Here is a 13,192-nt window from a genome sequence, read left to right on the forward strand (position 1 = left end):
AAACATTAAAACAACATTTGAGACTACAAGAAACAATGTCCTGTCTCAGTTTATTTTGCTACCGCAATCCACTTAATCCACTTCAGTGTTTAGGCGTACAGCAGATGTCAAACAAACTGCAGGGAGCCAACCATTACTGCATGCACATACCGAAGGGCTACCACCAGCTCCAACATCAACAGACCTCACACACTTCCCTACTGTATGTACTCCTCGTTACAACTTATACTACCCTGCTGATATTTAGCGAGTATCGTCTTTACCATTTTCACCATAAATGTGAAGTAGACTGACAGACAGACCATGAAGGGTGAAACAACACGATGACATGACACAGGTGCACCTTTAGGTGGCCACAATAAAAGGCCAATTAAAAGAAACAGTTTTATAATGGAAAAAAGACATTTATGAGATGATAAACAACAGATTTCACATGGCTAGGGCTACAGATATGTATGTTTTAGTCATACCCTAAAAAACAAAAGTTATTAGGTTGTCAACAGCCTACCCTCAGAAATGGATGATACAAATGATTATATCATGAGGGTGGAGGTGCTCTTTCTTCCCTCTGATTTATTTACTGACATTTCATACTTCATCCTCCTCATGGATATCTTAAAATTCAAGGAATGTGGAAGAGCTGGCAGCATAAAGGCCGAATGTGGTTTATGAGGTGTTTCTGACCTGAGGTGCACGTCACTGAGGGCTCAGCGCTGTCTGTGTTCATTTAGTGACTACAGGCTTTTTTTCTTTTTTTTTAATTAATCAACTGTGCTTTTGTGTTTATGTGAGATAGACGACAAAAGAAATTGCCCCAGTATTTGTTTTAAGATTTAGAGCACATTTTTCCTTCCAAAAATGTCATTCATAAAGTGATGAATGGACGCATGTAATCTGCAGTGGAGTCAAGGCTAAACAAAACTGTGGATAAAGATAAGATTTTCCTCCAACTGCTACCGCTTTTATATGTCATGCTTCATCAGTTAAATGTTAACTGGATCAGAGAGAAAAAGCACAAGTACAACCAATTTGTTTTTAAATACAATTCATTAATCTCACACAAATCGTGAAGAGTTGGAAGATCACAGGCCAACATTTACACAGTTGTGTATTGAATTTCATTTCAACCTCTTGCTAACATCTCATGTATTACGTGTGTGTATGTATGCACAGGCTTTTGCCTTGAAGCGCGGGAGGTTTATTTTAAAGCAGCTGGGTCGCTGAAGAAAAAATAAATTGATATAAATAGATCTTTTAGTCATATATGTTTTCCAATGTGTTTTCAGGAGTAAAAGCACAGATGAAAGTCTAGAGATCTCCACAGGCTGCATTATGACTAAACATGATTTATTTTTTTGTGGAGATGTAACATTGAACCTCTTTCCTTCCGTTAACGTTTTGTTCTTCATAACAAATGTAAAATGTTTTTTTCTGATTCAACTTGAATCAGCTTTACATTACCACTCACAGAGACACACATCCTGCCACAGAAAAGAACCAACTACATCAATGTTCAGCACTGAAACCATCACAAAGCTTGGTTCATGAACCTCCTCACGTGAAATGTAAAACTTGAAGTCTTACTATTTGGCTTTATAATGCAAGTACAGATAGTCCACGAAGAGAAGAAGCATTGGCAAAGTGTTTATTGTAAATTGTTTTCAAATGGACACAGAAAAAGACCATGTATGGAAAATAAAATATTTCATGTGTATAAAAAAAGAACAGACATTGTACTCAAGCAGTATGGACACATTCAGAAGAAGTGTGTTACCCTTCGCTGTCTGCAACTACTGACCGTGCACAGGACAGTTTATTGTACTCAAATTTCACGCCCGTATTTGAAAAAATAATTTCTATATGGTCGCCATGCTTTGAAAGTAAACTTTTGGCACCAGACCCTGAAATCAATTTTTTGTTCTTGCATAAACCTGAACTTTCTCATGTCTGTAACTGATATGACGTGCTCAGAAACACAAATCAGATGTGCAAGCCAGCTCCTACTTTGATTCATGTTATTCATATGAAAGCACATATGCTCATGTCCCTTTCAGTTTGGTAAAAAAATATATGAAACTGGCCACAGTCAAAATCAAGAAGCCTGTTGTCCTAATGCACTTCAACAACTAACAAGCCACTGCATGCATTTCCTCATGCATGTCACCCAGATCTAACCTGACGAGGACTTTTTATTTTAGGATAATGTGCAGACAAACAACAAAATAATCCCTTATTAAAAAGCAGTGAGTGGAAATAAAAAACCCAAATTGTATTCACTTTCATATGAAAATGAGCACACTATGAGAGGACATCAACCGCTAGTTTACTGGCCCTTATTCAAACTAGCAATGGAGTTGACATGCAAGCTTATAGAGTATATAAAACAATAACTTGATGCTGTGATTAGTTTCAGATTCACATATTGGTGTCAAAATTTGGTCCAGAGTCTTTTTTTTTTTTTTTTAATCCAACCAACTTTTCACAAGCATAAGCAAAGTTCATCCAATGATCAATTCTTTTTTTTTCTTTTTTCTTTAAATAAATCATCTTACAGTTGTGTTTTGGCTCCAATTAGGCAGTTCATTCACTTACAGCCTGCATGTGAACATAAGTCAGTGCCAGCTGCAGTTTGTGGGACATTACACACAATAGTCACTTCAGGAACACGGCGTTAAGCTATCAACAAGTGGAGGTTTGGCAGCAGCTACAACCACACACAGACTGTAAAAGGATACGACGACAAAAACAAAAAACAAAAGCGGACAGCCTCAAAGCACTAAAGACAAAGAACAAGGTACCGTACCAGTATAGCAACACATTAAATCAGTGTTTACAAAAAAAAAAAGATAAAAAAACATTTTCCTAGAAAAATATTGTTAAATACACAAAGACATGCATGTTAGAAATATATGACGGACCAAAGACAAAACTTCTGAAAACAACCACAAGCAAAGAAAAACACACGGTTAACCCTGTATTACTATTAAATGTTCCACTTTTTTGTTGTTAAAATAAATTCAAGTTTCTTTTGTATCATTTCAAACACTTCATTGTTCAAATGGGCAAATGATGGAAAACAAAAACGACAAAACCACAATTACATTTTCTCCAGGTTCAAAAACAAACAATCTGTTAAATCTAATCGAGAAGTCAAATGACCAATAATCTGTAAAAATGTTTAAAAATTTGCTGGTTAGAGTGAAAATTTGGAGCATTTGGCTGATTGTATCAGTTTCATAGAATAAACTGAATAATCTGTGTGACTAAGTGGGCTGGGCTCTGATGACTTAATAAGCATATTTATAATCAAGTTTGACAGCTTATAGACCATTTTATATTACTGTGCTGATCGAATGCAGTGTTACTTCTGAAAGATATGACTGTTAGGATAGGCAAACGTGTCTGGATATCACAAGTGTGATAAAGTCTAATATCATTATTAATAACCCTTTTATTTTTAATTGCTTACACAGACTTTTCTTGATTGTTCTGGCAGCGGAGTGCTGCGAGTTAAAAACTCACATGCGGTACTCTGTGGCTTAAACTTTGTAAAGTACAGCAGCTGGAGCTGTGGAGTGCTGCTGGTCTGAAAAGAGAAAAACATGTTTGTTGGTTGCCGTGGTTGTCTGATGATGATGACGGGGGTCATTTGTTTTTCCGGTTGATTCCTCTCCATCGTTTCTAAAAAGCCACTACAGATATGTTTGCGATGCTCCTCAACAAGACAGCACAGATCTGACGTACACCGTACCAATACGATTCACAATCACAGGGAAATACGACTCGACACCACGATAATCTGCTATCAGGATTCAAAACGCATGCAGTCTGCTTGCCTTAAGTCACTAAAAAGTAAAAAAAAAAGAAAAAAAAGTGTAAAGTAAAATGAATTACATATATAATTTGTCTCCATTTTTAAAACATTTGTATTCAAAATACATTAATTTTTTTTTTTTCAAGTCAAACCTATGAAATTGTCTTTGGTCGAGAAAAATATCTTAAAATCTACAGGCTATAAATGTTATTGTACAGGAATGAAACATTAATGTACTCAGGATCATGTAACTGATCAAAATGGGGAAAGCTGATACCAAGTATCTAATCATTTTCATTTGGAGTGCTCCAAATATTTAAAGTGCTTCTGCATTATTCCCTCAGCATTTAATGTGAAAGAAACATCCATCGAAGTAAGGCAGATCGGCTTCATCTACTTAACTGTCCTCTGAAAATATATGTACACATTTGTTCAGAAGAGGAAGGACACTAAGAGAGTAGAGAAAGATAAAAGGGGCACAAACAGAGGTCGATCCTCCTGAAAGGTGATGATTATCAATCAGGTCTAAAAGACGGACGTCAGGGCAAAACCTTAACAGATTGGGAGAGCATCGTCACAGCTGTTGTTGATATAAAACCAGGTGAATAAAAAAAAAATAGCAGCCTATTCACACACCATCTATTGATGCCTTTTCCACACAGCTGTAGACGTGAGAGGACATAAATTAAGACGAGGAAAGTCTTTTTTTTTTTCTTCTCTTTTTCTTTTTTTATAAGGGACCTGCGATGCAGAGGAGGGGAGGAGATGAGGCAACGTACTGCCAAAAGAAAAACGACAACACCTAAGGGTTCGTTTGTTTTTCGAGGACCGGGAGAGATCCTGGAAAGGTTCACAAGCTCGTTCTGGTTCCCGTTCTTAGGCTGTCACTGCACTGTAGTGGACTTGTGATGTCTGGAGGTCAGGGTGTGTCGTTCGCTCTTTACCCTGGCACAAAGTGGGCTTGTTGCAACTCACAGGGCTTCTTTAGGTTCTCTGCCGTGTACCAACACCTCGCCCACCTGCTGGTGTGGCTGTGCCACATCTCCCCGCCCTGGTTAAGAGGTCTTCCCTACTATGGGATTGTCCCTGAAACAGAAAAGACAGCAAAGGTGAAGGCCTCGTCCTCCTGCCAGTAGGAGCAGTTATAATGTATTTATATGGAGCTCAGGATCCACACTTACAGACTCCCGTACTGCGCTGTGGTGTCACTCCTGATGTTGTGCTGCCTCTGAAGTTCCTCCATGATGTTTCGGAGCTGTTTGAGTGTCTGAAAGGTCTCTTTGGGTTCCTGAATGGTGAACTTAGAGTAGTCCTCCTGCTCCCGCTGAGGTCCCTGGTACACTGCCATACTGGCACACGCATCTAAAAGAGAGGAAACACATCATTCAGCAGTGCAGTATGATGGCTGGGGGAGAGCTACTGTAGTTCATGGGATGCCCGACTCATTGGAAAGTGTCTCTCTGGGAAGCTCTTCATAATGTTCATGGAAAAAAGTGACTGAAATCATTGTGTAAAAGAGAGAGGGAAGTTCAAACTCTGGCTTATTTCTCACGTGGGTGTGAACGTCAGAAGTTACAGAAACGGTCGGACACAGACCGCCTTCACCTGACGTTAGAAAGTTTCACGAAACTATTCGACCATCCAACAAATACTTCTGATGGAGTACACTGGCACACATTTCTGTCGTGTTGTGTTGTTGGCTCTGTATTCCTACTGGGAGTCGACATGCAATTACAGTGGACATGTTAACATAAGCCACATCTGTAATGATGGCTGTTTAGGTGACTGTGTGCCTCATGTCTGGTCTTTATGGACTCCTGCTGTGATAGAACAGCTGATGGGGATCCAAACAAACATACTTCAGTTGGAGAAACACATGCTCAGCTGGGCTGAGCTCAGATGAGTGACTCCACCATTTGCTGCTGTGTTGTTATGATCGTCCTTACACCATTTACCAGCTAAACTGTAATTTCATTGTGTCGTTTCCTGGAAAGGACTCTCTCCTCTGTTGCTCTTCCTGAAGTTTCTTCCATATTCTTCCTCCGTCAAAGGGTTTTTGAGAAGTCGGAGGTGTTGTGTGGCAAATATTGCGCTACAGAAATAAAACTGACTCAACTCAGCATGGATGTGAACCGCCTCAAAACAAGCTTAAAACTGAAAGTACAGTACTTTTCCCTCTCACAGATCAAACTGGCACATATTTGACAAGTGTGTATACGTTCCTTTTACATACATTAAACAAGCCTTTGTTTTATAGTCAGAACACAGTTGCCAGACAGTCATCTGGACATCTATACGTATTTAAATCAACAAGTAGGGTTAGGCTAAGTGTGGTCTGTAGATAATAAACTTGTTAGCATCAGACTGTATGTTCTGGAAAGTTGGAGAGAAAGGTACCGTTTACTGCTGCTGCTAGACTTTAGCCTATGACTATACTCCAGTAGCCTCCTGTTCAAGCTACCTATCCATCAGTAGTAATATTAATCATCACCAAAGGGCTATTGTTTCCACCCAAAAAGTGGCCACGGCCTTGGTATTTGATGACATCATATTGCTAATCCATCATGCTGAAGAGTCAAAACAATGAACCACATTTAACGTCACAGATGTTTTAACACCCCCAAGAGTCCAACCATGTTCTGGGGCAATTTCTGTGATATTTGACAAGTTTAAGTTTAAGCATCAACTCTTGCTTGCTCTCATTATTTCACAAACACACACTGACCTTCCATGTTCTGGAGCTTGGTATCGTTTGAGGAAAGGAGGGAGAATATCCTCTCGGTTTCCCGGTCACAGTCTATGTCGAGCTGCAGGTTGGCCAGCACAGGGCTGAAACACGAGAGAGGGGAAATGTCATCCAGGTGTGAACAGCAGAGAGAAGAGAAAGATGTAATGTTTACATATGTTTAAGTTAAAAAAAAAAAAAAAGAAATCTAGCCTGAATCGTGGAAGTTTTTTTCTGCAAGCTTTTACATATTAAACAATTCAAAGTGAAAGTTAAAGAGTGTACAGTGACTGGACAGAATATACAGTAGATCATCGCTCTCCGATCAAAAATCATTAATGTTGTGTTCAACTCAAATAAATCATCGTTCTGAGAAGAACTTGTTGGCAGCTTGGCCTGTGACACAAGCTTTTGTAATTCACTGCTGCAAAATTGTGTAACGTTTAAAGGGTTGTTGGAAAGGAAACAGGCAGAGGTGGAAAAGTGGAAAGTCTCTACAGTACTGAGGGCCTGCTGATTGTTTCTGCTTTAGTACAAACCTGCACACAATTATCAAATGCAGTCTGGTTTTAGTTCTTACAAAACATCCTGGACAAATTCCTGCAGCGGAAAAGGACTATCTGTCAAATGTTTTGTACGTGTATTGAACCACATGTGAAAAATTCTGGGTCAAACAACTGGGTGCTATTTGTATTTTATCATAATAATCACAGCTCGAGTCTACATGTTTTGGTGGCAAAGTTTCAAATCAGCAACAATTTTAAGTGTTTAATGAGAGAACACATGTCCCACAAAACAGCAGCTATGATACTGAATACTACACAGATGATACATATCAGGTGGTGGTGATGTGGGCAAATACTCACGCTGTGCAGGGCTTACAGCCCGGTGCGTTGTTACTCTGGCTTTTGCAGCACTGCCAGGCTCCACTGGTGTAGTTTGATGGATGGAAGGTGGCCAGGCGTTCCTCGTTGCAGCGACTGACCTGGCCCAGGACGTCCAACCACTCACTGGCCTCTACACAGTTTCCGGCTTGCACATACAGAGGCTTCTCTGAGTGAACCACCTGAAACATCTGCCACAGAGACATAGAGCGGTTACAGGGTTACCTGTCATCAACTTCCAGGCCGTTTCCAGAACACTTTAAACATCCTAAAGACAATAAACAGATGTGCCTATGCTTCTTACACTATATCAACTATAATAATTATTATCTGGGATTATAAACAGTGTGTCATCATACTTTTTTTTTTTGCCCAAAATGTGTATGGCTGCAAAGACTCAAGGTTTTTCCAGGTACAGAGGAGTGACAAACTGACAGCCAAACTATTTCTAATCATTTAGCGGAGGCTCAACAAATGCTCAAGAGACGACCAAATACAATATTGTTTCAACTTGTGTAACTGGCTCTGGGACTATAGTTTTTATTGCAAAAGGGGCCATATTTCAGAAGTGATTATTGGGGGGAATTTGCTTACATTTTTGCGGTTGAAGGCACTTTCATCCAGTTTCTCCACTGCCTGGATATTTTTGACGTTTATTATGCAGAGGGCCTCTTTCCCTGGAAAGCAGAAGTTACTCTGTTAAACACATGTCAATAACACACAGTGACAGTCAGAAGTATTAGAAAGCTACAGTATGTCATGTATTAAATGATGTGGTCCATTACTTTTATTTTTAAACATATGCTTGCTTTAAATCAATGATATTTAATGTTTCTTTTCAATATTTATGACCAACATGAAGCAAATAAATCCAACTTCCTCCATATGTAGGATTGGAAAAAGTCTTTAGCCTGGTGCCCTCTGGTGTTTAATAGTAGTACTGTCACTGCTCGATCAGTTTATGCTGCAAGTTCTAGATGAAAATAGATCAGTAAATATATCTTTCTCACCTTTATGTTTGTGGTAGGAGAGCTCTCTGTTGGTCACTCTGAGCCATCTCTTTTTAAAGTTTTTCTTGCCAAGACGTTTTCTCCCCTGGGCACGTTTCTGCACCTCCCTGCAGGGACACAAACAAGACTGAGGTTCAAATTATAATCAAACGTGTTTCACTGGAAGAAAACAAAAAACAACAACAAAAAAAGATCAGTACGATTTCAGCTCCAGTTACAGGGAAATTAAACAAATCTAAATTTCATTATTACAATTTTTAATATCCATTCAATCCATGGAGCTTCTTTGGGGGTATGTGTGTGAGAAAGTTATCCAAAAGTCAGAGTATCAGGCCAATGAGGGACCCAACCCAACCCAGGGATTTTCATGAAACTTGGTGGAGGGTGTAGTGTGTGCTGAAGAAGAGCCTATTTAATTTTGAAGGCAGACTATAGTTCTGATTACTGTTGGGAGAACCTTTCTATAACCTTGGTTACTGATGTCAGCGACCATTAACTCATTGAACCTCCAAGTAGGTTTACTGTACGTAAAGATATGCACAAAACACTTTCGAATGGAGGAGTTCAGGCTCATAATAATAATAACTCACCCCTCCTTGAGAACCACTGCGTCCTCCACCCCACTGGACTCTTTGCTGACGTTAGAGGAGATCTCATCAAGAAACTGGAAAGCGGAATTGACGATAATATCAATGCAAACCATTTCAAATGATAAACAAACACAAATAGATTTGCATTATATGATGAGTATGTTAGAAAAAATACCTTTTTAACTTTTTCGATGCACTTGTCTTCTTGGAATGATTTGAAGAAGTCATACATGTAGGTTTCTTTGAAACTAGACTACAAACGATAAAAAATAAAGACTCAAATCAACATGAGGCAGATATTAAAATACTGCATTTGATAATGTTTGATGAGTCACACAATCAAAAAGTGTCTTTGCCATTGGATGTACGTACATTTAGCACTATTTAACACAGACGACAGTTTCTTTTAACAACAAGTAAATCTTTCTCAATTATCTCATCTTTCTGTTAGTCTTACCAGTTTTTTTGACAAACTACCCCAGCTGCCCAGCGTCTGGATTGTTTTTGAGATGAGTGTGAGTGTGCGAGAGATCTCAGGATCCTAGAATTAAAGAAAATGTACAATGAATGTACAATGACAATATAGTCTACAGACCATGTGAGTTTTAAATGGGGAGTTGTGCCGGGGGGGCCATGCACTTACAGGATGGTGGGAACGGAGTTGGAAGGAGTGTGGATAAAGAACAGCAACGGCAAAGAACCGCAGGAACACAAAGCTGCTAACGGCCGAGTACTGAACATGTGGGTCAGCTGTAGAGAGAAAGAACATGCTGAACAACTTATTCTGGCTTCCCAAAACAAGCCCATCAAATCAATTATCAAGTCTTATAAAACATAAAAGGAAAAACAACTGGGGATGACATTTAACGATCATTGTTTTTCTAGCATGTCTGTACAGGGAGTGGACTCATTAACACATTATAAAAAAACTCAACTATTTCATCTGTTAGAGCTCGACTACGGGAATAATTAATGCAATCCACTCGTTTTCATTACGTAGACAAACCAAGCTACCGATACAGAGCTGTAGTCCAAGTTTGATCTCTGAAAAATGTGACGGTAGCCTCTTACACCGGCTCTAGCGTTTACCTGGGAACCGTTTGCAGGCCAAGTGTCTCAGTGACCTGAAGACATCACACATAAGCGAGGGACAGCTGGAACTGGACTGCGTGATGGAGGAAAAGACTTTCTGGACGAAACTCTGAAGGTTCTCCTGTAGAGGTAACAAAAACATTACTTTAGATAAAGAAGTTAAATGTGACTGACACTGATAATGATACAGTTCAAAACGAAGACATTTTGTTTGATTTAATGACATATTTGTGTATTAATTTACTGTAGCGGCACAAGATTCATCAAATCGGAAGGCATTCAAGGATGTTCTGCTTGTTTGTTTATGAAAGGTTTATAAGAGCCGAGTTTATTTACCTTGTTCACCTCCACATTATCACCTTCCTTTAGTTTAACAGGGTCTATCTCACATGTTTTGTTGGATTCACAGATCTATGAAAGTTTAAGAAGGACAACAAAGAAAAATGAATTATGGTCAGGCTTAATGCATTAATGAGAAATAACAAAGACTGACTACTAAGACAGACAACTGCCAACGTTCACAATCTCTCTTTTTCTCCCCAGACATGTCAAAGAATTTTGTATACAAGAAGTATTTCAATAAACACAGATAAAAGACAAAATATGAAGTAAACCAAGGGTACAATATGGAGCATTTTGCAGACGCAAAAAAAAAGAAGAAGAAAAATACAATTTTAATTCTCATTCATTCAAAAAAAGGGTTTCAAAAAGTGGCTGACACAGCACCCTGTAAGAAAAACCTACCAGTTACATCTGCACATCTGTTTGTTTGTAGTGGAAAGACAGCTGCTGAAGTTAAGTTTTCCATCTATACAGTGTGTGTGTGTGTGTGTGTGTGTGTGTGTCCCCTTGTTAGTCATACCTCATCTATCACAGGCTTCAGGGTAACCGCCAGGTAATTCTTCCCCACAATCTTCATCATGTCATCAATGCAGCGTGTTGCCAGTGAGTTGCCACGGAATATAGTGTTAGCCTCCCTGTACGCACACAAAAATGTTCCACCGACATCAACCAGACATCATAACTAATTTCCTGACAAAAGATCATGTGAGATAATTCTCATTAATGAACTCCTTGTGTTTGGGCATGTACAGGTTTGACAAAAGAGGACAAAACAAATCTGTTTGTACGATTGAGATCTTATTTTTGGAGTTATGGCCATCATTATTTCTTAAATTTCAGCATCTGAGTATGACATTTTATGCACCATCCTAGCTTTAAAGCCAGGGGATAGAGTGACACTGTTTTAGTTTTACAAGAGTATCAAAGTGTTTGTTGTATTTCAGAGCTGCTTCCTGTTTCATATTTAGCTTTGGTTACATTATACAATAGCCAGCAGGAATGATGGCAATGCTACAAAAATAACACCCCGCAAAAAAAGGAACTTAACTTTAAGGCTTTATGGATAGGAGAAGTAACGGTGTGGGTCATAACATTTATCTCTTCCTGTGTGTACGTTTCTACATGTCACTGTGTACCTATGCTGTACTGTTGGTATCCATGTGCGACTACTCACTGAGTGTTGTCTAGCTCTAGCGCCGCCACAGCAGAGACAAAAGGCACAAAGCGATGGTGCTGGAGCAGCAGTCGAACCATGGGCAGCACGACCTCATATCGCTCTCTGCAGATGTCCCCCAGGATGTGTGCTGCTGACGCCGAAATGGGCTGAAGGAGGCAAGGAGAAAGAGAAATGTACATTTCTGTGTATTTTCAAAAAGGTTTTCCCTCCATCTGACTTGAGCTATATTGTCTTACCTTCACATCTGGGGATTTGAGCAGCAGGTTGCAGAGTGGTGTGTAGCAGGCAGATGGCAGCACCGTGTCTTCTATGTAGGTCAGCTTCAAACGCAAGGATCCCAAATCATCAGACTTGGACTTGCTGCCGTTCCCTTTGGGCTGGAGGAGATACCTGGAAGACAGACGTCGTATTACTGAGCTGTGATGTGTGTCATGAATAACTAATCACCACAAGAAATGACAATAAAGTAGGTCAATGTAACCAATACAAAACATTACACAACCTACTTTTGTCTTACACATAAGCCCAATAATTTAAGTTAAGTAGCACTTTAAGAAAATAGAGACCGGTGGCTCGAGATGGTTGATCCTGCCAACCCGAAACCACTTGCTCAACACCACACTCAATCAGAAACCAAACCGAGTATCTGCACACAGGATTTAAGAGAACCCTAAAGAACGAGGGAACCTTAGTTTGTGTTTACCCTTTAGCCTTGGCTAGATATCGTTGGTTGTACATACAGCTATCATTCTACATCAAACAAAGCTGAACATGCTGGTTGGAGAATAGTTTCTGGATACAGAGCTTTATACAGTAGAGTCAGTGAATATGAGACATACTGTAGTATAGATAGTGTGTGTGAAGGTTTATTTTAAAGATTACAGGATTTTTACTCAGGTTGAGTTAGAGAATTAAATTAATTGAATTAATGATAATTGTTTTTATTCTGTTGCTTCTCTTCGAAAAGGAGCTATATTTCATTGTACACCTTGCCTGTAAAGTAAGTGATTATATGGGCATAGTGATATGAAGTTAAACCTTGACGAGTTGTCCGAAAGTATAAGCGGACATAAAAGTATTCATGTAACACAGAAGAAGCTGCCCCCGTGTGTTTGTTTGACCCGACAGCCCGAAACTCATTTAAATTAGTAAAAGTTATAGTTAATGCTAAGAGTAACCAGTGTTACAATCTGAAGATAAATATCAGACTTCATGTAAACACTTGTACATGACTGTTTTAACACTGCTGGACTGGATAACTTCCACTTAATATCAAATAATTTGATTTACTATTTATTTTTTAATTAAATTGTGAACTTGTTTCTGCTGCATGCACGTCTCCCTAAAAGCCAACAGGTGGAGCAGAACACAAAATGATTAAATGCAGAGTTGAACTGCAGTGATTCAAAAGCTGAAGCTACATACTGTAAGCTTGTCTATATGCTGCTGTAAGCATGGTACACAGGCACAGAGATCAAAGATCACCTGTGCTGGTTTCATGAAGCGAAACAGTTTTTTTTTTTTTTTTTTTTTTTTACTGTGCAAGATGGACGTTATC

General features: G+C 39.2%; 1 protein-coding gene across 1 annotated transcript in view; it reads right to left on the reverse strand.

The window, feature by feature from the left end:
- Positions 1-1,629: 1,629 nt before the first annotated feature.
- rasa2 (RAS p21 protein activator 2) overlaps positions 1,630-13,192 on the reverse strand; it is a 28,139-nt gene continuing 16,576 nt past the window's right edge. Inside the window, exons 10-24 of the mRNA XM_027280232.1 lie at positions 11,871-12,024; positions 11,632-11,780; positions 10,978-11,092; positions 10,452-10,526; positions 10,113-10,236; positions 9,667-9,773; positions 9,481-9,564; positions 9,199-9,276; positions 9,024-9,097; positions 8,434-8,540; positions 8,018-8,100; positions 7,406-7,614; positions 6,540-6,643; positions 4,996-5,176; positions 1,630-4,900 (exon numbers count right to left, since the gene is read on the reverse strand). Coding sequence (XP_027136033.1) covers positions 4,870-4,900; positions 4,996-5,176; positions 6,540-6,643; positions 7,406-7,614; positions 8,018-8,100; positions 8,434-8,540; positions 9,024-9,097; positions 9,199-9,276; positions 9,481-9,564; positions 9,667-9,773; positions 10,113-10,236; positions 10,452-10,526; positions 10,978-11,092; positions 11,632-11,780; positions 11,871-12,024 — 1,675 coding nt within the window. The 3' untranslated portion in view covers positions 1,630-4,869. The remainder of the gene's footprint in view (positions 4,901-4,995; positions 5,177-6,539; positions 6,644-7,405; positions 7,615-8,017; positions 8,101-8,433; positions 8,541-9,023; positions 9,098-9,198; positions 9,277-9,480; positions 9,565-9,666; positions 9,774-10,112; positions 10,237-10,451; positions 10,527-10,977; positions 11,093-11,631; positions 11,781-11,870; positions 12,025-13,192) is intronic.

This window comes from Larimichthys crocea, chromosome VII, assembly GCF_000972845.2.
Source record: "Larimichthys crocea isolate SSNF chromosome VII, L_crocea_2.0, whole genome shotgun sequence".
NCBI classification, from domain to species: domain Eukaryota; kingdom Metazoa; phylum Chordata; class Actinopteri; family Sciaenidae; genus Larimichthys; species Larimichthys crocea.